The following is a 26654-nucleotide window of genomic DNA, read 5'->3' on the forward strand; positions in this document are numbered from 1 at the left end:
CCCCTTCAAGACCTTGGCCTGTATGTTGATGCCTCTACTTCGTGGGGTATTGGTATTATTATTGGAGACCACTGGGCTTCCTACCAACTCTCTCCTACCTGGAAAGTTTGTTGGAGATTTATTTCTTTTGTCACAACCAGCCGAAATTGGGACGGCATTGAATCGGCATTCTAACCAGTGCTAACCATTGAAAGTTCTTTATTTTTCCATTTTTTAGCCCAAAATTGGCTACAATCATGCTGGAACTCCTGTTGCCACCAGGTTGCCACCCTGGATGGGACCAAAATTGTAACCAAAAACTCTTTGGTTGCTCTTAATTATGACGGCAATTTTGATAGGAACGTCCACAACAAGTTAGAACCAGTTGAGATCCCGAATTAGAAAACTCCGACATTGCTGGTAGAGACATTTGCTGGCTCGAGACTCTTGCAGTCAAGCTATTATCTTATTTCCTGGAAGAGATGGGTTTGCAGCACTGCTGTTTGCTTATCCACTCTGATAATCAGGGCACTATTGGTGCATTAGAGAAGGGGCATAGCCCCAACTCTCACATTAACCTCTCCCTCCACCATACTTATCTCGTCCTCTCCCATTTATCTATTTCTCCAGAAATTGTTTATGTTGAATCTGTGGCTAATCCAGCCAACCCCATCTCGTGCAGAGAACCAGGGGAGGCAGGAAAGCAGATCTTCCCAACTTTCAAGCTCCCACAGGAGCTATCCAACTGTTTCCTGTATGTTTAGTCTTGACCATAAGCTCATTTCGGCGATCAGTGTCGTCGAGAGGTCTGTGGGTGAGAAGCAATCTCACAACTTTTCTCACCATGCCCCACATGTCCTCGAAACTCTTTCCACCCTTTCCAACATCCTTCCCCTCCCTTGCCCATCCCTATCTGTCTCCTTCCCAACCAACTTTCCAATTCTGACCCTGAATCCTGCTACAAGCCTGAACTTTCAAAACTCCCTCTTCCCCTTCCACATGTTACTTGTCCTTGTAAGCCCTGTCCAGGTTGCTCTATTGCTAGCAATCCACTTCGTCCCCGCATCCCCGCCGCTGACCACATCTTTTCATGGCGTACACCTTTTGGTTCCCATCACCAGCATGATATCACACAGAGGCTTCCACCTCCTCTTGTCGAGTCCACTATGATGGCTGTCCGAGGAGCCTTGGCTCCCAACGCCAAATCTACATACGCTGCAGGCCCTCTGCACTTCACCCAGTTTTGTGACAAGTGGGATATTTCTGAGGAGGCCCGCATGCCTGCTGACTACCTTTTGCTCTGTGCTTTCATTGGAGAATACAAAGGTCTCCACTCTGGCAATACCATCCGCTCATGGCTGGCTGGTCTACGCAGTTGGCATATCATGAACCATGCTCCTTGGCATGGTAATGACAGCTGGGTGCATTTAGCTCGCACCTCCGCTAACAAAGAAGGCACGAAGCATAAACGCACTCTCCATGCTCCTGTCTCTATCGAGCATCTTTCCTGTTTGCGTTGTGCATTGGATCTCTCCAATTCTTTCCATGCTGCTGTCTGGGCGGTTGCCCTTGCTACCTTTTTTGGTTGTCGCCGACTGGGGGAAACTACCCTCACCACTGCCGGTGCTCTTGACCCAAAATATCATGCACTGTGTTCTACAAAGTATGTTCTCACTACTTCATACTTACCCTATTCCTTATCATTCTTTAGAATTTCATTTCGTGTTCTGCGTGATGGCGCTCACTCTGTGAGCTTTGATATTCCATGGACAAAGACAACAAAAGAACTTGGGGCTACTGTCATCCTGACTGCTTGCCATGATGGTGACCCTCTATGCCCCGTCGCTGCCTTCAAGAATCACCTCCATTCCACCCTCCTCAACCCTCTTTGCTTACACCTCGTCCTCTGGCAAACCCAAAAATCTTCTTAAGCATGAATTCCTCAGCTTCGTCACCAAAATTTGGTCCTCTGCCATGGTCACCCACATTCTGGGCCACAGCTTCCATATTGGCGGTGCTGTTGAGCTGTTGCTTGCAGGGGTGCCTCCCGAAATTGTCGCCACTACCGGGGGTTGGACCTCCCTTGCTTTTTTACTCTACTGGCGCCATATGGACAAGATCTTGCCCATGTCCACCTCAAAAGCTTATAATAAAGCACACCTTGACCGCCTTGCCTCTATCTTTGAAGACTTCCATATTTCTCACAAAATTCCTTCATCCTTACTTGTTAACTCTACCCCTTGACTGTCATGTACTACTACCACATTGTTTACTTTACTGTCCAGCCACTTCTGCAATTGATTATTTTACTGAACCCTTTTCCGAGTGACACTCAATTGGGATGACAGTTTGGCCTCACCAACCTGCCATCATGAGCTTACACTTGGGTTGATACAGCTGGTTGGTTTGGAAAAACACAATTGAGCTTTCTGAATGCTCAGACCTTGTTTGCACCTTTCTGAGTTCAGGCAAGGTCTATGCATAACCAAGTTATTTGTATACACAAATTTCTTGGTCACCTCTCTCTGTACACTATGCAACAGTTATCTTATACAGGTCACAGGCTATTATAAAACGACAAGGCACTTTCCCACAGGGGACAAAGACTAGACAACTTTGATGATGTCTTCCTCTCACAGATGCTATATTGTCTGTCTGCTATCATGACAGCCATCCACACCACCTTTTTCATTCACCATTTTCCACCGCTGTTGATGCTATTCTGCCCTGTTTGCTTAGTCTGACTTGCTGTGTAGGTACCAATTCAAACAGAGCTTTTTTACTCCCTCCTGTTTTGTGGCTTTGACTTACACAGAAGGCCTGATACTTGCCAGATCAACACTGCTCAATAGACCACCCTGCCCCTGCTGAATCTACCTTGAAATTCAGCTGGTGGTACACAAATTCGGTAATTTCTCAAGAATTCTTGAAATTTCAGTGTCCTGTAATCACGGTCACAATCCCGACACGCTCAAGATATGCACTTTGCCAACAGGTTCGAAAATCATTGTCGAGCTTGAAGATCATCATGTACGTAGCAATTCTTCTTCTCAATATGTATATCTAACCATTAACAGTCTGATAATATTCTAAATACTCTGCAACGACACCAACAGTGGATACAGCAAGCTCTTCGCAACGGTCCCAACCACTGACTGGTCCAGAATGTGGACTGAAGTCCTTGGTGTCACCGCCCCTCTTCAAGACCCAACGCCCTAAGTCCTCGACCAGGATACATCGAGAGGACCAGAGTGGATTGCTGTTGCGCTAATCGAGCTGCTCACAATTCTGAGCTACTCAACTCGCCAAGAAGCTCTCTGGGTATGTGGCAAACTGCAATCAACGCCAGGCAACATTCGACGTGGATATTTCGTAGTAATGGTGTTAGAGTTCGTCCATCAATTCTAATGTTGGCGTATTCCTATGAATATGATGCGTGTCAGTAATTGTAGAATTTAAACGAAACTTATGTATAGTGATAGATAATGTTTCACGGACATAGAATAGATCAACGAGTAAGTTTAGAGGATGATCCCTAGATCACATGAGTCTTCACATACTTCAACGTTGACGATGAGCAACGTTAATCAGAAATGTTAGTACTATGACTTTAATGATTCTGAATAAGTAGTTTGATAGCACGAGGCTTTACCAAATACTTAGAATAGTCACTACTTAGTCTTGGTCTCAAGAACTTAAGTCACACAGTGTGTTTGGGGTTTAAAAGTAAGAATGCCTTCTATCTTAGCTTGTAGACATATTTAAATACATTACTAGTAATTCTAGATCCTAGAGGAAGGTCATGGAACGTTCTCCTACATACTTGTATCACCATGCTACCTTGTGTTCGATGTATCTATAGTTACAAGTTAAAGCGTCTCGAGTCTGGTATATACGCCGATAACTACGATTAATAATACAGTCAAATGACAAGCAGGGAAGAGAAATAGAACTTGAGGGAATAGTAGACTAAGAGAGGATGGAAGTAGGCATACTGAAGGTACCATAACAAACGGGCCCTGTCAAGTCTGGTTCTAAAAGCAAGCCTACTGCCTCTTTCGCTTGCACTGTGCTTGACTCTCCTCGGTATGAACAGTTTGGCAAGCCTATGCCATATGCAAAGCAGTATGTGTTTGTCACAGGTTTTCTCGCCAACATCAGCAAAACCTGGGTGAGCTAGGCAGCACGTGGCAGGGCTGTGTAGTGCCATAGCACCATAGAAAGGGGTATCACCTTTACAGTCACCTGCGTGTTCTATGCAGCTCTACATAGAAATGCACAGCCACTACACAGCACTCCCTAGAATCTCAGAGCAGATCTGCAGCCATTCATAGAAACACATAGCCACTTCATAGTGCTCCCTAGAATTACGGAGCAGATCTGCAGCCCTCAGTAACAACCCCTGGGGTCTGCAGATTCCTAGAGGGGGGGCATACATTCTGCTCATTTTAATACCATATTGCATGATTTTTACACAGAACTTGTGTTACAAAAAAATAAGTTTATTGTCTGCACTACTACATTATACAAGATATCCTAATATTCTACATAGTAATGACTGCAGTATATCAAATTTATGGAATCAGAGTATCAAGTATTAAAGATACTAATGAGCATATTCCCAAGCCCAAGTTCATAATATGGTTTGCATCCATCCCCAGACTCCTTGGCGGGGTCACTGAGAGTTGAAAGTGGAAAAGAGACTGTCCATCTTTCATCAACAGAGGGAGGATGCCATTCGCCAACAAGGAAGGGAGGACGGTTGTTCTTCAAGGGACGGAGGGAGGACTCAAAGGAGGGAGGACACCATTCTTCAAGGGAGGGAGCCGTTCATCAATGAGGTAGGGAGGACACTGTTTGTCAACAACAGAGGGAAGATGTGTTTGTTGACAAGCAAGGGAAGACGCCATTCTTCAAGGCAGGGGGAACACCATTTATCAACGAGAGAGGGAGGACGCCGTTCGTCAACGAGGGAGGGAGGACACCATTCGTCGAGGGAGAAACGCCGTCCATCAAGAAGGGAGGGAGGATGCTGTTTGTCGACGAGTGAAGGAGCAGTTTGTCAAGGGAGGACACTGTTCATCGGGGGAGCCGTTTGTCGAGGGAGGGGGGCCGTTTGTCAAGAGGGAGCCTTTCGTCAAGGGAGGGAGCCGTTTGCCGAGAGAGGGAGCCATTCGTTGAGGGAGGAGTCGTTTGTCGACGAGGGAGCCATTCGTCGATGAGGGAGGGATCTTTTCTTTAAGGGAGGAAGCCATTCTTCACAGGAGCGAGCTGTTCTTCAAGGGAGGCAGGGAGCCATTCTTCAAGGGGGGGAGGAAGCCATTCTTCAAGGGGGGGAGGAAGCCGTTCTTCAAGAGAGGGAGGATGCCATTCTTCAAGGGAGGGAGGACGCCATTCATGGATGCGGGAGGACACCATTCGTCGAGGGACATAGTTCGTCAACGAGGGAGGGAGGATGCTGTAACTCGACGAGGGAGGACACTGTTTGTCGAGGACAAGTTGAATATTGTGGTGGGAAGGAAGAACAATGAATTTCCGTGTTGGGAAATTCAAAGTTCAACATAATCACATGATGTTGGAGTTTCAACGGACTTAAACAAATTGTCTCGCGACTTGAAGTTGTTTGTCGCCTGTCACTGTCTTTCACAGAAAGCATGGCATTTGAGGTGGGCATACACAATTGTAGATGGCACCATGTAATCAGGCAAATATAAAGTTCATATTGGAAAATTATTGAACAATTTCCGAGCCTTCCAAGAAATTTGCAGTTGTTACCAGAAATTTCCTGGCTATTTCCATGATTTCCCAAAATTTCCTGTTTTTTGGTAGTAGTAGTAACAATTGAAGTTGTCTAAGTTCGAAAATGTGTGTTGAGCGCGGCACGTGACTTCCCGCAACTGTACCGACTTCCATCAATTCACACTTACACTTTTTAGGGTAGCTCATAGCTATAACTTCATGAGTATTACACCGTTTGGCCTCTATGTAGGCTTATTTTAATCGCTTCATTCACGCGAATGTAATCCAATTTACAGCGTAGAAAAATCTGGAGTACCTCACAAACTGTAGCATAAACTATTTGGCCTGTATTAGACATCTGAAATATATATTATCATCATGAGTTCTGCTCCGTTTCATGCGATTTTGGGCTTGTTAGAAACGCACAAATTAGAGCTTTAAAACGGGTCTGAGAGCCCCTAATATTTTGATGTTTAAGGCGACCTCTGATAACATTTACCGTTTTTAGGCAGATTCTTCACCAGTAATTGGTCCAAAGCCATTTGAGTTTTGAACTAAATACTACGTAAATAGACGCGTTGGAATCGGCTTGAACACCACTTTCCAACGCAAAAAAAAATCACAAAAGACGAATATGTTTTGCAAAAGATACTTCATATTCTTTCTTGTTGCAATCTTTGTAGGTCAATCAATCTCTGGACAGTGTTGTACTTTCTTCTTATTCCAGGTGTATTTTGGTCATAAATTATTCATATACAATAGGGAATGTGTTTTCTACTGAAATCTAGTATACTTGTAGTTTGACTCCCTATAAGGGCTGGGTAGAAAGTGGAGGCCCCTCTATAGCACCCTATAGTAACGGCACAAGTCTCTGTAGTGCTGTATAGCACAAGCTTACACCCACACAGTGCTGTGGAGTGCTGTGGAGCGCTACGGCATCTAGCCAAACTTGGCATGTAACTATGGGAAACTATGATATTAGCGGAAGCACTATGCCTGTCTACGTGGGAAAATCAGGTTTTGCTGATGCAATGCAATTGTTGCCAGTGATTCCAAGCCAAGGAAAGTCAAGAAGTTCATCGTGGAAGTCAATAATGTAGTATTCTGTCCTACGGGATCTGCGGTGGTTTTGACATTGACAAATGACTTAGATTAAAGGGTGAGTTTCTTTATTTTTGAGATTTGCCTTCAATACTTGACTGATGAATTTGTGTAGCTCCCTCGAAAACCCTGTGCGCCTCTACAGAGGACTTTTGAGCTACAATCAGAAGGCATCTGATGATTTGAATCACCGACACTAACGCCAGCAACTCCGACACCAGCACAGGCTACCAGAGCAGCCAAACACAAGAGGGTTGAGTCAGGGAGTTCTGCTAATTTCTTCACTGACGAGAATGTGCCACCCTCTTGAAGTTCTTAATAGCCTCCACCTTATGGATACTTTGTTACTCTAATACTTTGGTCCTGCATTGATCTGCTCAGAGATGTATTCAATTCTTTTATAATCTGGACAAATTCAGGAATTCAAATTGGTGAACGTTTGAACTTTCAAAAGGAAAGCCCCGTGCGAAGCACGGGTCACGGCTAGTTATCATAAACACCAGGAGGGGAGTAATCATGGGAGGTACGTACCGTGATGACGCGTAGGTTTGTGCTTGAATCTTTGAACCCAGGTAACTTACGTGGGTCTTTCCTTGCTCGATTACTAGAGTTGAAAGCCTCGATGACAAGGGCATAAGCCTCCTCCGCGGAAGGCAGAGCCAATGAATCTGAATCGCTTCCATCGACCGTCATTGCCTTATCAATAGTATCCCAACCACTGATAAGATCTTCTTTCTCCAGCGCCTCATTGACAACGCGGCGAACTCTGACAAGATTAACGCAATTTCCGCAGGAGACCTTTCAACAACCGAGTTAGAACAACTGGGCAGCAAGAGGTTCTCACTCACTGAAGTAATGGTTGTTAACCAGCCAGCCGGTATGGTCACGGCGAAGGTATTTTTGATCGCTGAATCTAGTGGAGTTGGACCCTTTACAGCAGCAGCCACAAACTGTTTCATTGGATCAGGCTTAAAGACGATTCGTCAGATTTTATGATATAGTAATCAAAGCAAATAGGCATACAGGTTGGGGGTCACCGTCCACCTTTTCTAACTTTCTGAACTTCCAATAGCTTGCTCTGCTGTCGTATTTAGAAGATAATTGCAGCTGCGAACATGCAGTCATTACTATGTATCCTGAAGCATACACGTGTACTTACAGATGCCCCGTCATCGCCATTGGGAAGGCTCCAAAACAGATCGGGCTGAGTTGGGGAGTAGATCCTAAAAGAAAAATATCAGACTGTGAAAGACGAGAATACGAAAGATCAACACATGTAGAATTGTGCTTCTTCGGAATGACGCTTGATGACCCACTGATGAGGCTTAGGCGGGTTTTTTATCGAGACAACGTCTTCTCCTTCCTCTGCATGAGGTCCAATGTCCGCGAACACATCTGGCGGGCCTTGAATCGACCATTTCTTGTTCGCGAGGAATGAGATGGCACACTATAGTGGGAAAAATGATCAGGATAACCCCCGTCGTATCAAAGAAACACTTACCCCATAGTCTACCTCAGATGCGGAGAAAGACTCGCCCTCCTTGTTGAAAGAGATGAAACGGTTGTACTCGACGTTGATGATGGCGTAGGTACCCGAAGGAAGGAACTTAGCATCGGCAAAAGCCATGTAGAATGTCTGGAGGTTGTTGCTGTCGAGAATATACAAAGGAAGTGTTTTTATACCTGGCGAGGATTTCGGGGGTGGAGGTCGATAAAGAGGATCAGCAGGATCGTGGTGATCACTGATGAGCGGTGATTCAGCGTCTGGCTTGGTAAACCAACTCAAGCATCGCTGCCTCCGTATACCTACACAACACACAGCTCCGATCAGCCGTCAGCCCATCAAACACGCTCTTCCCAGTCTCCCTCATCCTTTCTAACGGCACCTCCGACAATCCACCCAACCGAAGATCCCTATGTCCCTCCTTATCGACAGCAGCTATTTCCTTCTTGATGGATTCTGAGAGAACCTGGAAGAGTTCCTGGGCATGTTGGCATTCGCGGCAGTAGGAGAGCGAGTTTGTGCGGCCTTCGGTCTGGGTACTCAGGACTTCGATGATCTCAGTTGGGCAAATGTGTTGATGGCGGGGTGTTTAGCCCTTTTTTTGAAGGCATCTGAGTTAGCAGGCGGAAGCTGTTGGGTAGACGGTTGTACATGCGTCGGAGTAGGTCTTGCAGTGAGTCGATTACGGGTGTTGTGAACCTCGGCTTTGACGTGGATGGCGTCTATGTGGGGTTGGAGGGAGGTGAGGGAGGCCAATGCCTGGGGTAATGTAAGCAGAGAGACCTGCGGAGATAGAGTAGGGAACGTACTTAGAGAGCCGAGTTCATGAACTAATAGGTCCTAGATATGTTTACGGGCCTTCTATATAGTTACCTTCAACTTGATTCGTCCAGTTTTCAGTCATACCGCTGGTCATTCAAATAGTCAGCAATGGAAGCGCTCCAAGAATACACCGATCCCACCAAAATGCCTCACCACCTCCTACAAATCCACGTCCTCCCAATAGACCGCATTGTCGGGCCCCTCCCGAGTCCCTTCTTTGTCGTCAGTGCGAACCTTGCCCCTCATCGCTCGGATACCCCAGGCAAGGAACCGCTGAGCATCCTGGGGATAGAACCAATGTGAAACGACGGTGCTTGTGTATGAAAGATTTGAGTTGGGCGACTCGGAGAAGCCGGAGGATGGGGATAGGCATTTTGAGCAATGGGCGAAGGTGCTGACCGGTGAAGCTTTGAAGGATGGCGCACAAAAGTCACATGCTCTGTGACCTAACACGACGACGTCATGTGACACGAACAGATCTGATCAACCTTGAAACCCCAGTACTTACTCAAATTTCACTCTTACACACTTTAATTTTTGGTAATGCGCTCGACAAGCAACGTGTACGCCCAGCGATATCCGGTTTCACGTCGCTACCCACTACCTTTCGGGGCTACCAACTCGGAACAGAGGTGGAATCATACAACTCCTGATCTCTGAAGCCTACCATATCTGGAACTCCCAATTGCCCGTCGATTCACCATCATACTCTCCGCGGTTTGAGCTAGCTACGATCGCTTCGGTTTAGCACCTCTTCCCATCGATGCCGCTCATTTCTCCAGACGAGTCATCTGCAGCCTGCAGGACAAAGGCTCAGAGTCCGAGTCATTTACCACCACATCCATAGATGAGCCGGGCACGACGTATTTCATGTCAAATCAATTTGGAGAGGCTTAATCCTTGTATTTCTGTTACCATTCTATAGCCTTGGAGCTTCCTACGAACAACCCCGCAAACACTTCTGCGGTGTAAAGTGCGTCTTTTTTCCGAGTCTTCCACGCAGAGACGAGGGGCGATTACATTCCACTGACACATCGTACCCCTTCCCCTGCTTTCTTCTGCTTTCATTCCATGTAAACTAATAATGTTCTCCTTAGGGCCACACTATCGAAGGGCGACGGGGTTTCGTCCAACAGATAATAAATTGCCCTTTCGGGCAACTCACTCCTGCCAAAAAAGTGTCAAGGCTCAGAATGATGCATGAGGAACAAGCCGTTGAAGAACCCAGACGATTATGAGCAGAGGATGACAATGCACGCTTGCAAGCAGTGATACGGACACAGACAAGCCAGATTTCGAGAGCGATTTGAACGACGTAGAAGATTGGTATCAAGCCACCGAGACAACACTGGCTGAATTTTGCGATAGTGGATGCATGGAGAATGTCGATCTGGAAGCGCAGACTGCCACGAGTGGCCTAGCTTTTCAACTTTGGAGGTTACCACGAATACCTCGGGTTGGGCTGGCCCAAGACGATGACGAAAGCAGAATCCAAACATTTAACAAGTGCAAGAGAACTACTTAAGACGATAGTACGCAAACTCCTTGACCATTCTTCCACGTAAACTCAGTCTGCGGCCGTTTGGTACTCTTGAATTTGATCGAGCAGTTCACATGGGGAAAAATTGTCACAGAAATTAGCAGGAGAGGGAAGTGTGACACCCTTCGCAAAAGGCGACACATCGGCCTCGGCACTGTGTCGTACTCCACTTCAGTGTGTCCTACTTCAGATTGTCCCAATCCGGGGTGTCGCATTTCGTTACCCCGTTTGAAAATGATCGAAACGTTGATCTGCTCCATCTACTCGATTACCCCATGCTGTTGAATGTCTTGACATTTTCAAGAAGTAACCTCACTGGGAGCATGGACCAAAGTGCCTAAATTTACCGAGGAGGGCAATGACATTACAGGTAATTCTTCGGGCACAGTTAAGTAGAACCGATTGCGAGAACTGGATGAGGGAACGCCTTGCTACGGGAGTAAATTGTGTACTCAGACAGAACTCCCGCAAGACCAAGTCCTGGGTATTTATCCTTACTTTCACTTATACGATGCTGGGAGTAGAGAAAGGTACAAGTCAATTGGGCACGCTGAAACAAAAGACTGAATTGCAACTCACCTTTGGGTCATCGCTTCAGCGGGCAAGTCGGTAGGTGGTTGGACGATCCGTATATCTCGTCGTGGGATATGGTTGCACCACATCTCCAGCAACTTCAAGAGATGCAGCATGAATAAGTGCCTCTGACTTTGAGAAATCTTTTTAACACCTACAATTGATGACCGCAACGACCTGAATTAGACGAATAAGTATATCAAGATCGATTAGTAAATGTTGGAGAGTGAGAAGGCGGCATAGAATAGGGGTGGTGAGGGGGGTAGATCCAACGTACATGTCATATGATCACATCCGGCGCTTCGTTCGATCTGCAAGAAATGTCCGAACAGAGGACAAAGGGGGTTTAATACAACTACCCACCCGCTTTTTGCACTTGGAACATTGCTGAGTGGTGGTACCAATCAGGAGTTGTGCCGCTTCTTGGTCAGCAGCTACATCCGGACGAAGAGAATCGAACTGGGCGCAAGTCAAGCCTTCATGCCATGGAAGCTGATGAGTGAAGCAAGACTTCTTATAACACCAGGTGCATTGAACAATCGGATACTCATCTACATTGCGCAGTGCTTGTGTCAGTATATCCTCGAGAAATGAGATGGACTGATAAAGACCTCCAAGTCGATGAGTTTGACCGTGGTCGCACTTCGCATTGAGACACCAACGGAAGTTGATGTCCTCAGACAAGTGTTGTCGAAGAGCTATGCTATTGTACCTAAGACAAAAGTGTCATTGACCTGAATGACGCTGGAAAGAACTAGAAGTTTACCGTTTGAAGCAATCAGCGGCAGCCCATTGCTTTATCTCGTCGTAGCCAAGCTTCTCCGGACAAGGATGGCTTGGGCAATTGATCTCAAGGACCATGGCTTGAGAAAAAAGTTGCGCCTCTATGTGCTGTGCAAGGCATTGTCGGCACGCTATAGGCTCGTGCTGACATCGATTTGTCGGCGGGAAGCGAGGATATTCATATTCTGGGATATCATCAGAGCAACAAATAGGACATTCTTTGACCGCAGTGGACGACTTTTCTGCAATTGCTGACTTAATAGAAGGGTGAAGAGTACCAAGAAGGACCTCAGCGAGCCTCTGTCGGGTCAAGGCTTTTGTGTAGGGCACGGTATCGACCATACGCTAAAGCGGCCAGCATGAGATCAGATGAGACAGGACGCCATATGTCATTAAACACCCACACGAAGGGGACAGTCTTTGAGCAGTTGTAGCGCGGCTGCAGCCCCGTCTTCATCGCCTATCTGCACAAATTGAATTCCGATGGCATTGAGGTGATGCTTTGCACCATCCAATCTCCGAATGGCATCTGCGATCACGACTGCCGGGTCATCAGCTAGCACCGAATTTGAGAAATAAGTATCATCCTTCGCGGAAGCCGAAATCAATATCACATACTAGGTGCACCATCGGTAAGCACGATAATGTCGACTGGTTTTATATCCGCATATTCTGGCTTTCCCGCAGCGTCATCAAATCTCTTGATACATCGGTTCAAGAGAAATTTCAGTTTTGCCCCCGTGTATGTCCATCCTATCGCGAAAATTTACCAGAATTTTAGGTTGTTAGCATGTACAACAGCGGCGCACCTCGTGGTTGAACAGCGTCGAAGATATCGAGCATATCCGCTGGGTTCTACGTGACAGGATTGGTGTTTAAACTGATCAGAGAACATAAAGCCTCACGCACGGCAATGCAGTCCTTGCGCTTCTGCGAATTCAAAAAGCAGATCTCCATACCATCTGCATCGTATTGCATCGCCTCCTTGGAGAGCTCAGTGAGAGCAAGGCGTACTTCAGTCCATCGTTGGCCGCGCATCTACATGAGAAGAACTTTATGTGTTGTCAGTTCGAACCAAGAAGGAACTGAAACGAACTGAGCTAGAGTCGTCGATAACAAATATAATGTGGTAATTTCTATGACGATTTAGTTGATTGTTATCGCGAGAAGGTGAAAACAGCCCACGTCATGTATTCTGCCATGGAGCTGGGGCGAGGTAAGTCGAGGGTGTCATTAAAACCGGGATTTGTTGTCCCGGGAGCTGGATTGCCGGGATCATTGAGGTCTATTCCGCTACTGTTCTTCGAGGAATGTACATTAAGAATCGCATTGGTGCCACGTGGTGTGGGGGTTTCATCAAAAATCTATACGTTTGATAAGTGGAGACGCCAAAAGTGAGGTACACGGAAAAAATATACCCAGAAAGTTTGATAATCAGGTACAGTCTTCATGGTATCTTGACGCTCCATCTACAAGGTGAGGAAGTCGGTATCTAATGCGAGTAAAAGTAGGCAGATGCAAGGAGCTTACACAGGCGACACGGAGATTTGTACTGAGGAGCCCATGTTCTGATAACATGAGCGGATCACGTTTGAGTTTATTTTTTGAATGAAAAAACTCAAATATCAAGACTGAAGGTTGATCGGTTGCAGCAATTGCGCATGAGCTCATACCGCTCTCATTCACCGTCATTGCTTGGTCTTCGGAATCCCATCGACTGATGAACTGCTGTGTGCTTAAAACCCCATTAATAATGTGGTTCACACGTATCAGATTCATGCCATCCATAACAGATATCTGTAAAATAAGCATTTAGAAATGCAACCCATTGACCGAATGAAACGAACCTTACCGCAGAAATCGTCGTAAGCCATCCAGGAGGTATGATAACCGTGACTTTATTATTCACGACAGGCGACTGTGTGGGTCGATCAACAGCGAGAAGGTTAGGTTCTGTGTCCTCGTTTAGGTAGACCATCTTGCGTTCGTCAGTCACGCAGCTGATTTCGAACCACATACATATGGCGAGTCATACCTCATCGGGCTTTCTTGGACATTCCACTTTTCGAAACTTCCACCAACTTAATGGGTTTTTATCATCGCAGCCGAGCGTTAGCTATCAAATGATACTATCGTGGTAAGCCTACAACAACTAAGCACCATAAGGTGAAACATACAGAAGCCCCTTCCTCTACATCAGAAAGGCTCCAAAAGAGCCCAGGTTGGGAGGGTGAATAAATTCTGCAAGTGAGAATATCCGAATTAGAGCACTGGAAAGGAAATAGAACACGGCTGACAAGTATGTATCTGGCGCTGTGGCACGTCGCTTGAGAACCCATGAATGAGGTTTGTGTTGGGCTGGTCGGAGGGGTATTTCGTCTCCTTCATCAGGTTCTGGTTCGATGTTTGGACGGTAACCGCTGGTGTGACTACGAATATTCCATTTTTTTCCGGCCAGCAAGACAATCGACCACTGGGCAAAGAAGGGACATAAATGGACACTATGACTAGTACAGAATGATTGTTCTGAAAGACTTGCTCACCTCATGGTCACCATTTGAACTTGCGTTCAACCGTTCTGCGCCATCACTACATATAATTGACTGGTTAGATCCTGCATTCGTGATATGATAGATGCCCGATGGGACAAATTTTTCTTCAACAAAAGCCATGGGAGATCGAAGGAAGCAGAAACAAGGATTGGAAGTAAGTACCACAACATGAAGTTGAATAAAGCAAGCAAGACTCGAGTGAATGTGTGAGTGACACCACAATGCTCACGCTCATGTCCGACGCAATCGACTTCATGCCTCTGCCTCATGCCATCTGGCAGGTTTCCAATCGTGTAGATCACCAAATACATATCTAAAGACCAGAACCCCGGAAGCGGCGAGCACTTCAAAATTCATGCCCCTCATATTGAACTGCTGATGACGTTCTTTGAACTCTCCTAAATGTATGCTCTGGTCCGGACCAAGTCAGGACTCCGGCGTGACAGCTTCAAACGTCCGGCCGTATAACAGTTTCCAATCGCGTGAGTCAAGAGATTATATCTATCAATGAGCGCTGAGCACCCAAGTCAGTGGAACCGACGAGTTCTTAACAAGTTCTTAATGAATTAGAATCATTTGTAACTACATAAATACTCAACCAAATAACTCAGATTTTGGTGGGACGCACATCTCCTCGTTAATACGATTCCAACGCGCTATGAATCGTAGCAAACGGCCCCCTTGTGGAGAAAATTCAATCGGAACTCTGGCAATTCGTATTTGTGCGTTTTGATGTATTTTCACACGACCGCCACCTTCAAACAGCACTACATAAATTCCTGGAGATTCCTATGGCTGATACAACACTGTAGACATCACCCTTCTCACTCCCTTACCGGATCCCGCGCCGACGTCTTTCTGGACCATCCTCGACAACTGTCAGCCCCGATTTGGATATCGAAGATTCAAGATTTTTGAGCCATTGGATCCTGGGGATTCCGACACCGACAATTACGCACATCATGGCATCCAAAGTCATCGCTCCCTTCACCGGACCTCTCACTCCCACCGCTAACGATGGTTTCGCTATTTACGACGCAACAAAGGCCGAAAAAGCTCCATCTCTCGCCGTGATGACCAAGATTCGTCCCGTTGGGTCTCAGATGCACGAACTGTCAACTGGGAGGGCAGATTATCTCAAGTATGCATCATGGGAATCGTTTGAGAAACAGGTTCGCGCTCGGTTCATGCCGAAAGGATACAAGCTACTTTGCCCTCCGCACGTTCTTCCGCTCCTCACAGAGCGGACTCAGTTTTACCGAATATGCATCAGCTCTTGCAGATGCTCGCAACGCCGTTGGTACCACTCTTATCCCTGTCAATATCTACAAGTATCAGTTCTTATCCCATGCCAACTTCCGTGCCCACACCATACTCGGATGCGTTGTAATTGGGACCTGTAAGAAGCATGTTGCGTTGGGAAAGCGAGGGTAATGACGGTCATGCGTGAGTGACACATGACCGTCCACAATGCTCACGCTCATGTCGGACTCAATCGGCTTCATGCCTCCTGCAGGCCTCTGCCTCATGCCGTCTGGCAAGTTTCCAATCGTGTAAATCACCATGTCCAACAAAGGTCGCAATAACACATTTATCAATAAAAACCCGAAACATTGGAAGCGGCGAGTATTTCAAAGTCCATGCCCCTGAACAAATTGAACAGCTGATGATGTTCTAGCTCTCTAAATGTATGCTCATGGTCCGTGACAGCTTCAAACGTCCAGCCGTTTAAACGGTTTCTAATCGCGTGAATCAACAGATTACACTGATGCAAACATTCTCAATCACATCTATCAATGTGCACCCAAGTCAGCGGAACTGACGAGTTCTCAATGAATTAGAATTGAGCAAGACTCATCCAAGACTCATCTGACTTAGGCGTAGTGGAGCTAACTCCGATGTCTTATTTATCAGGAGTAATCAGCTGGGGTGGTTCGAGGTTCTGACCCGTGAACATCCAGCCACCAGAACATCCCCAGTCCACATCCACCAACCATATTGATGTCGTTCGTCTCAGAAAAATTTCTTCCTTCGGGCACATATATTATAATCAATGCCAAGTACGACCTCTCCATCGCGTGTCATGTTGAGGACAATGTGGGTAGCTTGGTATCGCATGCGAACAAGGATTTTGGAGTGAGTCAACTTCCTATGCCTCATTCGAGATTTACAATAAACGGATTCGTTTAGTGGAAGATTACTTTGTTAGCCCAGAAGAAGTGGATAATCCAAAGTTGTTCCAATGGATTCTCGGCAAATATGCCGCCAGACGCAGAGGAGGAAGACGAGATCAACGCAAAACCAGGTCAAGACCAACCCCACCAGTGGGTAATCAAACGACGTCAGGCAACGGACACGTACATGTACGTGAAGCATATTCCCTTCTCAGTCCCCTTCTTGTGTTATCACTATTGGTCGATCCCAAGTAGTATTTACTCCCCCACAGACACTGCGCTTTTGTGGGGCCTTTCAAATGCCACGGCTGTGGGTCGCTTTTGTCTTAGTTTGCTTCCCTATCAAAGTTTACGTGGTCCTATTGTTATTAGCTTCAGCTTGTATGTGACAGCACAGATGAGTCGAGTTGGTGGAAGTTCAGCAAAGTCGAGGAACCAGTCATGGGTGCTAAGATGGTATTTCTGCTAATTGCTATTAAATTTCTTCCCTGTGCTCAATGCTACGACAGGAAAGCCACCCGGAACCCCTACCTGTCAGTCGCCCCATTTCACACCCACCCAATATCAAACATAAAGTGGCGATTACCATACCTCCTGGCTGGCTTATGACCATTTCGGCGGTAGTTCTTCCTTCAGTTTTCTGATGTTAAATGTCATGCACAGTTTTTTCTGATAGGTTTCTGTCGGAAAATGTCTGAACCTCGTTCGCATTCATCGCGAAGTACAAGGCATCCTAGAAGTACAAAGCTTCATCAGCTCATGGGACTCTGTCAATGAAGCAATGGTACTTGACACAAGCGGTGCAAACTCTTGTGTTATGCAAGCGGTGGACGAAGCAACCGTGGTCGTACTTGAACTCTTTCACACAAAAAATACACATAGGCGCAATCCACTTAGCTTACCAGCCAAGCAAGATGTCAGCAGCAACTTATGGATCACTTCTGTTTGTTTCTTCTCTCCTTGTCACCTCCTAAATTTAAAATTTCCATTTTAGTCGTCGAGGCCAAGTGATATGAGAAATATCCCCGATTACCAAACTTTCTGGGTCAGACTATGAACCCGAAAATTGTTCATGTCTCTAACTTTCATCCAGATCTTTGACGGACAGTCTCAACCAAAATCAGGCGCACCCAGTTCAGAACCAGGCTACAATGCTATAGTCATGGTTCATTTGAGTGTTAAGATGACCGTAGATCTAAATGATCCGGGCAAGCCAACCCCAGGGTCGGTGAAAGAGGGTTACAATGAAAATCTCGATCGGCCTCGTCCGGGATATTTAGACGAGTATCTTGAGTCTGTGCCGTCTCTTTTGAAATCCGGTTGTTGCTCATTTATCTTTAGAAACTATAAGATCATTTTCGTCATTGATGATTCCGGCTCAGTATGACATTTCCCCCCCTCTCTCTCATCCAGCTTCTAATGTTCAATATTCTTAAGATGAGCGGCGGACGATGGAAACAAGTCAGGGCCGCTCTTGCTGAAATCGGGAAGGAGGCTATGCAATACGATGCAGACGGAGTTGATGTATGCTTCATCAACTCTCCGGTGCACAAAGAACTTGTTAAGGTCAGCAATTACCTAGCATTCCTTATTGCCGAACTTAACAAGCATAACCAGACGCAAGAGGAAATTCTGAGTGTCTATGACCAAGTTCAGCCGTCAGGTCTGGGCCTCTGCATTCTCACCCTGTCTTTCTCATTGAGCATTGTTTACTGTATTAGGCTTCACCCCCACCGGTGCCAAACTGGAGGCGATTCTGGGACCAGTTATCGAAAAGCTAGACGCCGCGGTGGACACGCAGGCCTACGGTCACATTAAACCCGCGGACATCATCGTCCTTACTGACGGTGTTCCAACCGACGATCCTGCGGCGGTCATCCAAACAGCCGCGCAGAAATTAGATGAAGGACTTCATCACATGAACGCGGTTGGAATCCAGTTTGTGCAGATAGGCAACGACGAGGGGGCAGACCAAGCTTTGATGGCTTTGTGCAATGGTCCTGTTCGCGTGAGGTCTCTTATGTTTCGTCTCTTGCATCGAGACTGATTCAGCCTCATACAGAGCATGGTTGACACTGTTCCTTATGGAAAGACGTTCACTCCGGACCGACTAAAAAGAGTTCTGCTGGGTGGTCTCCATCCTTCTATACGGGCTAAGATCTGACACTAGAGTTTTGCCTCGTCCCTCACTGGCAACTGCACATCTTGATTCTATGTTGACTTAGTATCCACAATACACATTTCTGCCACTGTACCCTCTCTTGGTAAAATCAGGCATATCCATGAGTCGCGACCGTGAACCAAGGAACACTTCACATAATATCAATGTCTGTCTACGAGAGACTAGGTCGCGACAGGGATCAGAAGAAAAATAGACTCGGAGAGATCCCGGCCATCTTTTTGAGAAAATATTAAGCAAACTTGAATGCGAAGGTTACTGGACGTACCAGATCTCAGTTCAACGGCGTGCGATAAAGTAGATGAACAACCCATGGTATTGTGTCCCAATAGGCCCCGGGAAGCTCAGGCCATTTCTTGTCCAAAAATAGCGGATTTGAGGGCCCAAAATTTGGCATATCTTTGTCCCAGAATAGCGGATTTGAGGCGATTTCGATGGCAGGTTTGTCCACAAATAGCGGATTTGAGGGTACAACTGAGCAGATTTTGCAGTCCCATCCATCTCACTGAAGGCGACTGGTAACAAAGAGAGGGAAGCACTGGGCTTCATCTGTAAGGAAACGGCTGTCTTTGGACAGTGTAGCGGCGTCAAAAAGTAAATTTATGGGAAGCTTCCTTTTTAGGGAATATCACGTGCTGACCCTTGTCCCAGATTGCGGATTTGAGGCCCAAAAGATAGTGGATTTGAGGTCCGTTTTGGCGACTTTTTGCGGACAAGAAATGGCGTGAGCTTCCCGGGGCCTGTCCCAATTTGTAAAAAATTGAGATGAACCAGTAATGCCCTCTTTTGCAGAGATAACTTATCGCTTCAAAGAGGTGACAGAGACCGGTGGTGAGACCAGGGCAAGCTCCACCCTAGACACCTAGTCTTGCTCTGGGTCGAGAGGCACCTTAGAAGCAGATGCCCCAGCCTCGTTTTAAACCCCATAGTACACTAGAGAGGAAATAAGCATGAGTAAGAGAATAAATTGCAGTGACTCACGAAAACGGGGGGTGAACTTACAAATGTCCCATCATTGCCTTTGGGAAGACTCCAAAACAGATCGGGCTGAGTTGGAGAGTAGATCCTGAAAGGAAAAGATCAGATTGTGAAAGACAAGAATACGAAAGTTCAAGACATGTGAAATTGTGCTTCTTCGGAATGACACTTGATGACCCACTGATGAGGCTTAGCCGGGTTCTTTATCGAGGGAACGTCTTCTCCTTCTTCTGCATACTATCAGTGACCAGGAGTTTGATATGCTTCAGGAGTTTGAAATCCTCGATTTCCTCTCTTAGTTTTGACACAGGCTTTCTCAAGGGGGTCTTAGGATTCCAAAGTCCGACCGGGGGTTGGGTAGGTAGGTCGGTCGCAGGCCCAGAAAAAAAAAATGGAACCCTCTACAAAATGATCTCAAAACAGGCCTGGAAGGCCATACCTTGCAGGTTTGCAGTGCCAATACACTCCAGAACATGTAGATCAGTCCAAATTCAATGATATTCAAGCTTTATATAATATTTCTTTAATCTTATCTAATCATAAATTTGGCTTGGACGAGCAGGAGTCGAGGGGTGCCGGTTCAGACCATTGCCAACATTTATAGAGGGTACATTTGCCGAAAAACAATTTGTTAGCGCAAGAGTGACTCACTAAGATATTCCAGTCATGCAGCCATGGAATCTCTGGAACTCGAGGACAGCTCGGATGAGCAAGAGTCAAATGGCACCGAATCTGGAGAGTTCAAAGAGGGATGCGAGGGGAACATGACATGTAACGCAAAGTTGGCAGACAAACACGACATAGAGATTGAGGGAGTACTACGTGAAAGTGGGGAGACGGCAGTAACAGACGTGGCAACAAATGTCACCATTGACAACGTGGGCTCGGAGAAGGACAGTGTGAGTATCATCTATACTTAGTTGAACATGCACTCACTGTTGAATAGTCGAGGCAGACCGGCAACTCCGGTATGCCGATCCCGTGCATATGCGCACGTACTAGTCTCATATAGGACACTGTAGATAGTTATAGTAGTTTGTAGTACATTCTAGTTACATATGTTTGTAGTATATAAGGGGGACTGAGAGTCCCCAAATTCATTACCTTCTCACTTAACCACTACCCCTCGTAATTGCTGCTCCAACAGGTTATGGGCCCTGAGCCCTAAACATACTACACACACTATACAAAACTTTGTCATACCACTATATCACCACATCACAGACTTTATCATACACGATACCCTATCACATGTTACCCTATCAATTACATAGCAGCAAATGGAGACCAATAATGGATCATCAAATGTTTACTGGATTGAACCGCTTAAAGGCGCGGACAATTACACGGTATGGAAAATCAAGATGATGGACATTAGTGTTTGAAAGTCCGGTTTGGTCCGGTTTTTTTATGCCCAGGGGCGTTAACCGTAACCGTAACCAGTCTGCCTTTTCCTCAGAAGTCAAAAGACCAGACCGGACCGCAAAAAGACCGCAGACCACGGTTTTTTGCGGTCTATAGACTGGTTTCGGTCTGCATCGGTTTTAACCAGTTTATGACCGGTCTTTAGGCCAATATTTTAAAATTATGAATCGTTAAATTTATTAACATCTCTAATAGCTTCAAAACGAGCTCAAGAACGTTAAATTCCGTTAGGAATTGGTGCTTCTATAAAATAAGTCTGGTACATCTATTATTCCCAAAAGTAATTTACATTTTAATTCATATCTCTCTCGTTTTTTTACCAAATCGTACGTTCTTGGGTGCGTTTTAAAGGGTATTTAAGGGGCTACAAAAGACCGGTCCAAACCGGTTAAGACCGGTTCACGTTAACCGGTTTTTTTTGCGGTCTTTACATTTCAAAAATAAAAGACTGTAACCGCAGGTCTGGTCTTTTGCGGTCTTGGTCCGGTCTGGTTATGGTCTTTTTCCAGTCATGAGACCGGACTTCCAAACACTAATGGACATCTTGACAGATCAGGGTCTATGGGACTATGTGGATCCTGGAATGGTGCCATCAGACGCCAACCAGAAACCAGCATGGGATAAGAAGGACTGGACAGCTTTATCGACGATAAGATTGTGGGTAGCTGATAAACTATTGGTTTATGTATCTAGTACAAAAACATCGAAAGAAGCTTGGGATACGCTAAAGGGTCTATTGGTAGCTCAAGGGCCGTTAGGAATAGTCCTTGCCCGCCGAAAGCTATTTCGGGCTAAGTGCGAGGATGGCACTAGCATTGAAGACCACTTCAGGACCCTGAGAGTCTATCAGGAAGAATTGCAAAATCTCGGACAGAAAATAGAGGACTCAGAATTCTCTATTATTCTACTTACATTGTTACCCGATAACTGGAATAATTACATTTCATCTATTGATTCATCTGCACTTACAAAGTGCCACAACTCATAGCCAGAATTCTTGAGCATGACAGACGGCTCAAGATTCAGGGCACCAAAGATACCGCCCTAGCTGCCAAATGGGGCAAGAAAAAATGCAGTTCAAAGATAACATGTTTTGGATGCGGCAAACGTGGCCATATACAGGCAGATTGCTGATCAAAACCAAATGATCAATCAAACAAGAAGCATTACAAGAAGTCCAAATTTGGGGGAGTGTGTGCAAATGAAGTCATTGATGATTTCGCTTTTGCAGGAATTGATAGCTCACCTGACATGGCATTCATTTCAGTGCCTAGTGGCGCATGGTTAGCAGACTCAGCATGCACTTCTCACATATCGGCACAGAGGAGCTATTTTAGTGAATATGCTCCAATATCAAATCATTTCATTAAAGGACTTGGCAATCAGCCAGTCACGGGAATAGGGACTGTGAAGCTAACCTCTAATGTTGATGGAAAAGCTTGCACGATTACCCTAAAGGATGTGCTATATGTCCCAAAAGCACTGCATAATCTCATTTTACTCGGGCACGTTATGGGTGCCAAGATACAAGTTCTATTTATGGACAAGGATGTGAGATTCAAGGCACCAAATCAGACGATCATGGCAAAAGGTACCAAGATCTCAAATCTGTACCTGATGGATGTGAAAGTCCCAACCAAACAAGACCACACTTATTCAATAAAAACAAGCGCACACACATGGGATGAATGGCATAGAATTATGGGACATTTGAATATGGCTTCAATTAAACAATTGAAGTCAAAAGGGATGGTTACCGGCATGGAAGTTGATGAAAGTGTTCCAGCAACGGAACAATGCCCAGTGTGTATACTCGCAAAGCAACACCTTACACCATATCCGCAAGAATCCAAAGCAGAGATAGCGGAGATTGGTGATTTAACAGTGTCCGACCTCTGGGGACCTGCTCAAACAACCAGAATAGGGGGAGAAAAGTATTTTGCCACATTTACTGATGGGAAATCACGACGATCAATGCGCTATTTCCTTAACAAGAAATCAGAGGCACTATCTAAGTTTAAACAGTATAAGGCATTTGTAGAAACGCAAACAGGCCGAAAACTCAAGAAACTTAGAGTTGATGGGGGAGGAGAATTTATTGGAGAAGAATTCAGAGAATATCTATTGGATAATGGGATATTTCTCGAGGTCACAGCAGCTTACTCATCTTCACAGAATGGAATTGCAGAGTGCAGAAACCGAACTGTAGTGTCGGAGGCGCGCGCCATGTTACATTCACAAGATCCACATCTGGCTTACTATCTTTGGCCAGAAGCTGTCAAATATGCTACATATCTCCGAAATTGTTCCCCCACACATGCCTTAAGGGACAATAAAACTCCTGATGAAGTATTCTGGAACAAGAGACCTAATATCGCAAATTTACAAGAATTCGGCCGCAAATGTTGGGTTTTACAACAAGACAAGAAAAATAAAAAACTTGACCCCAGATCACGCCCATTCATTTTTGTCGGCATTGACGACAGTACTAAAGGTTACCGCTATTGGAACAGCAACCAAATTCTAACTTCATGCAATGTTATCTTCTCAAAGGAAGACACGGAAATACGTGACTATGATGACATAGAAATTCCGATTAATCGTCCTATGGAGATTGAGGGGGACAATGATGAGCAAATCAATCCCCCAACAGACGATAAACTTCCTGATGAGAAGATCAGTACTAAAAATAGTACAACTGAGGAAACGCCGAAGCCATCAAAAATTCCACTCCCGACATGGGAAAAGTCTACACGTGTTGCTGAGAAATCACCTTTCCATTACAGATTTCTAAATAATCCTGCGGCAAGAGGCCCTAAGGAATGGCAACACCAAGTACCAGTCCTTACAGAGGAAGAATCTAATTTTGTGCAAAACATGGAAACTTGTGATTATGCAATGTTTGCACAAAAAGTGCTGAATGCAAATGACGATCCGAGAGATGTTGAAGAAGCCAGATCCCATCAAGATTGGCCTGAATGGAAAAAGGCAATGGACGCGGAAATCCATCAATTAGAGAATCTAGGGACATACATCAAGGTGAAAATCCCTAAAGGTAGAGTGGCCATCAATTGCAAATGGGTTTTCTGCCTCAAGCGCGACACGGAAGGCAAAATTGTATGGCACAAAGCAAGATTAGTTGCAAAGGGATTTTCACAAATCCCCGGAATCGATTTCTTTGAGACTTTCGCACCAGTGATGCGCCTCAATACCTTGCGGCTATTATTAGCTATCGCCGCATCATATGGATTAGTCGCCCATGTTGTTGACATCGTGGGAGCTTACCTAAATGGTGAACTCAAAGAACAAATATACATGAAGCAAATCCCCAGATACAAGGACGGCACGGACTCAGTACTATTATTACAGAAAACACTCTATGGACTACAACAATCTGGACGCGTGTGGAATGAAAAATTAAACAGGACTTTCATTCAACTCAGCTTCACACAGCTATTCTCGGATCAATGTGTCTATATTAGGCACATCAGGAACAACCTCATCATCATCAGAGTTCACATTGATGACATGTTAATTTTAGCTTCAGATGACGAAGCCATGGCAGAATTCAAAAAAGAATTTGGCCAAAAGTTTGATATCTCGGATCTTGGAGAACTCAAACAAATAGTGGGATTTGAAGTTCAAAGGGATCTCAAGAAGGGCACAATACATTTAACACAAAATCAGTATGTGGGAAAAATCTTGGACAGATTTGGAATGTCCAAATCCATGCCTGTCAAAATGCCACTCAATACGAATGTCAAACTAACTAAAACTCCCAAAGGGGAACATCACGGTATCCCAGAATACGCAGTGGCTATAGGATCATTAATGTATGCAGCAATTGGCACGCGGCCTGACATTGCATACGCTGTTCAACATTTAAGCCAATTCACAAGCAATCCGAGCCCTGCACACTGGAGTGCAATCAAGTGCGTGTTTAGATACTTAAACGGAACATGCAACTACGGGATAATGTATGGCGGTGGAAACTCTATTCCAGGTTTAGAAGGGTATTCCGACGCTGATTGGGGAAATAATGATCTTGATCGCAAGTCTATTTCAGGATACATTTGCCTATTCGGGAATGCACCCATATCATGGGCATCATGCAAACAGCGCACTGTTGCTGTATCCACAATGGAAGCAGAATATATGGCCGCAAGTTTAGCAACTCGAGAAGCAATATGGCTTTGCACTTTATTAACAGAAATTGGTTTATTACAAAATAAACCTACACTACTGAATATCGACAACTAATCTGCAATTGACTTTTCAAAGAATCAAGGGTCACATTCAAAGTCAAAGCATATTGATATTCAACATCATTTCGTACGCGAATGTCTCGGTGACAACTCAATCATAATAGAACACTGCACATCAGAAGACAATCTGGCTGATGTATTTACTAAGGTGCTACCACACCCAGCTCACAAGAGATTCACATCTTGCATCGGCATAGATTTGGAGTTGAGGGGGAGTGTTGAATAGTCAAGGCAGACTGGCAACTCCAGTATGCCGATCCTGTGCATACGTGCACATACTAGTCTCATATAGGACACTGTAGATAGTTATAGTAGTTTGTAGTACATTCTAGTTACATATGTTTGTAGTATATAAGGGGGACTGAGAGTCCCCGAATTCATTACCTTCTCACTTAACCACTACCCCTCATAATTGCTGCTCCAACACTCACACAATATTTAGCGCCCTGTTCTTGGGCCGCCATTGGAGACCACCCCAAGCGCCTGCAACATTAGCGACACTGTAATAGCTGTAAATACTACCACCACAGAAGAAAGTGGCCGTTCTAAATGAAATCACATTCCGAGGCAGATGCCAGCCTTGAACGGATGCCTGTGTGGAGTGGTGGTGGACTCACATTCAGATGGGGTTGTTGAATGTAAGAGGCTTGGCTGTGAAACACAACAGGTAAGTATATATTCCATCCAGCTGAGGTTACAAGTTACTCACCTATATGCCAGTATCACCTATGTTGCATTTCATTGGAAATTGTTCCACGAAACTGGGTTTGCGAGGCTTGTGAGGCATCTGGCACAAGTAGAGGAACGAAGCGATCATGACGATGACATCATATTACCATATATGGAAACATGCCTGATTACATAGGTAGGTAGGTCAAGGTAGTAAGGCTTTAAAAAGAAAATTGAGCCCAGGTCCATTTTTTGAATCCTAAGATTCCCTTGGGCTTTCTGGTATTTTTTTCTGGACTAATTATGACTCTTACAAATATGAATATCAACCTTTTTTGTGCAACAACTGAGTCTGATGAGCCCAGGATTTT

At 45.4% G+C, this 26654-nt stretch overlaps 7 protein-coding genes across 7 annotated transcripts; 3 read left to right on the plus strand and 4 right to left on the minus strand.

Annotated features, from left to right (window-relative positions):
• Positions 1–4134: 4134 nt before the first annotated feature.
• Positions 4135–4444, minus strand: LACBIDRAFT_311315 (uncharacterized protein; the record flags this gene model as incomplete). Its single annotated transcript, XM_001876885.1, has 1 exon — positions 4135–4444. One exon carries the CDS (start codon positions 4442–4444, stop codon positions 4265–4267), a length of 180 nt encoding a protein of 59 aa, XP_001876920.1. The 3' UTR covers positions 4135–4264.
• A 2724-nt stretch (positions 4445–7168) lies between these two features.
• Positions 7169–14019, minus strand: LACBIDRAFT_292698 (uncharacterized protein; the record flags this gene model as incomplete). The annotated part of the gene is made up of 28 exons (XM_001876886.1): positions 7169–7224; positions 7401–7617; positions 7668–7787; positions 7843–7926; positions 7979–8042; positions 8136–8266; positions 8321–8502; positions 8639–8855; positions 8975–9153; positions 9197–9231; positions 9309–9539; positions 9813–9873; positions 10186–10249; positions 10311–10548; positions 11002–11116; positions 11417–11435; positions 11622–11970; positions 12025–12386; positions 12446–12597; positions 12660–12794; positions 12851–12896; positions 12951–13079; positions 13138–13177; positions 13227–13405; positions 13460–13510; positions 13572–13609; positions 13715–13776; positions 13889–14019. 28 exons carry the CDS (start codon positions 14017–14019, stop codon positions 7169–7171), a joined length of 3687 nt encoding a protein of 1228 aa, XP_001876921.1.
• A 742-nt stretch (positions 14020–14761) lies between these two features.
• On the plus strand, positions 14762–16150 carry LACBIDRAFT_323283 (uncharacterized protein; the record flags this gene model as incomplete). Its single annotated transcript, XM_001876421.1, has 6 exons — positions 14762–14799; positions 15020–15075; positions 15263–15315; positions 15406–15765; positions 15791–15992; positions 16110–16150. The coding sequence occupies 6 exons, from the start codon at positions 14762–14764 to the stop codon at positions 16148–16150; spliced, it is 750 nt and encodes a 249-aa protein (XP_001876456.1).
• Positions 16151–16594: 444 nt separating this feature from the next.
• On the plus strand, positions 16595–18814 carry LACBIDRAFT_323284 (uncharacterized protein; the record flags this gene model as incomplete). The annotated part of the gene is made up of 9 exons (XM_001876422.1): positions 16595–16729; positions 16784–16956; positions 17160–17223; positions 17277–17300; positions 17444–17710; positions 17861–17991; positions 18109–18148; positions 18205–18430; positions 18489–18814. The coding sequence occupies 9 exons, from the start codon at positions 16595–16597 to the stop codon at positions 18812–18814; spliced, it is 1386 nt and encodes a 461-aa protein (XP_001876457.1).
• Positions 18815–19225: 411 nt separating this feature from the next.
• On the minus strand, positions 19226–20399 carry LACBIDRAFT_323285 (uncharacterized protein; the record flags this gene model as incomplete). The annotated part of the gene is made up of 5 exons (XM_001876887.1): positions 19226–19513; positions 19587–19686; positions 19949–20012; positions 20163–20325; positions 20364–20399. 5 exons carry the CDS (start codon positions 20397–20399, stop codon positions 19226–19228), a joined length of 651 nt encoding a protein of 216 aa, XP_001876922.1.
• A 199-nt stretch (positions 20400–20598) lies between these two features.
• LACBIDRAFT_311320 (uncharacterized protein) lies at positions 20599–20936 on the plus strand (the record flags this gene model as incomplete). Its single annotated transcript, XM_001876423.1, has 2 exons — positions 20599–20823; positions 20880–20936. The coding sequence occupies 2 exons, from the start codon at positions 20599–20601 to the stop codon at positions 20934–20936; spliced, it is 282 nt and encodes a 93-aa protein (XP_001876458.1).
• A 4652-nt stretch (positions 20937–25588) lies between these two features.
• On the minus strand, positions 25589–26532 carry LACBIDRAFT_323287 (uncharacterized protein; the record flags this gene model as incomplete). Its single annotated transcript, XM_001876888.1, has 7 exons — positions 25589–25610; positions 25784–25850; positions 25894–25910; positions 26046–26206; positions 26232–26265; positions 26324–26340; positions 26476–26532. 7 exons carry the CDS (start codon positions 26530–26532, stop codon positions 25589–25591), a joined length of 375 nt encoding a protein of 124 aa, XP_001876923.1.
• Between the last annotated feature and the right edge of the window lie 122 nt (positions 26533–26654).

Source organism: Laccaria bicolor, genomic scaffold (assembly GCF_000143565.1).
Source record: "Laccaria bicolor S238N-H82 LACBIscaffold_4 genomic scaffold, whole genome shotgun sequence".
NCBI lineage: Eukaryota > Fungi > Basidiomycota > Agaricomycetes > Agaricales > Hydnangiaceae > Laccaria > Laccaria bicolor.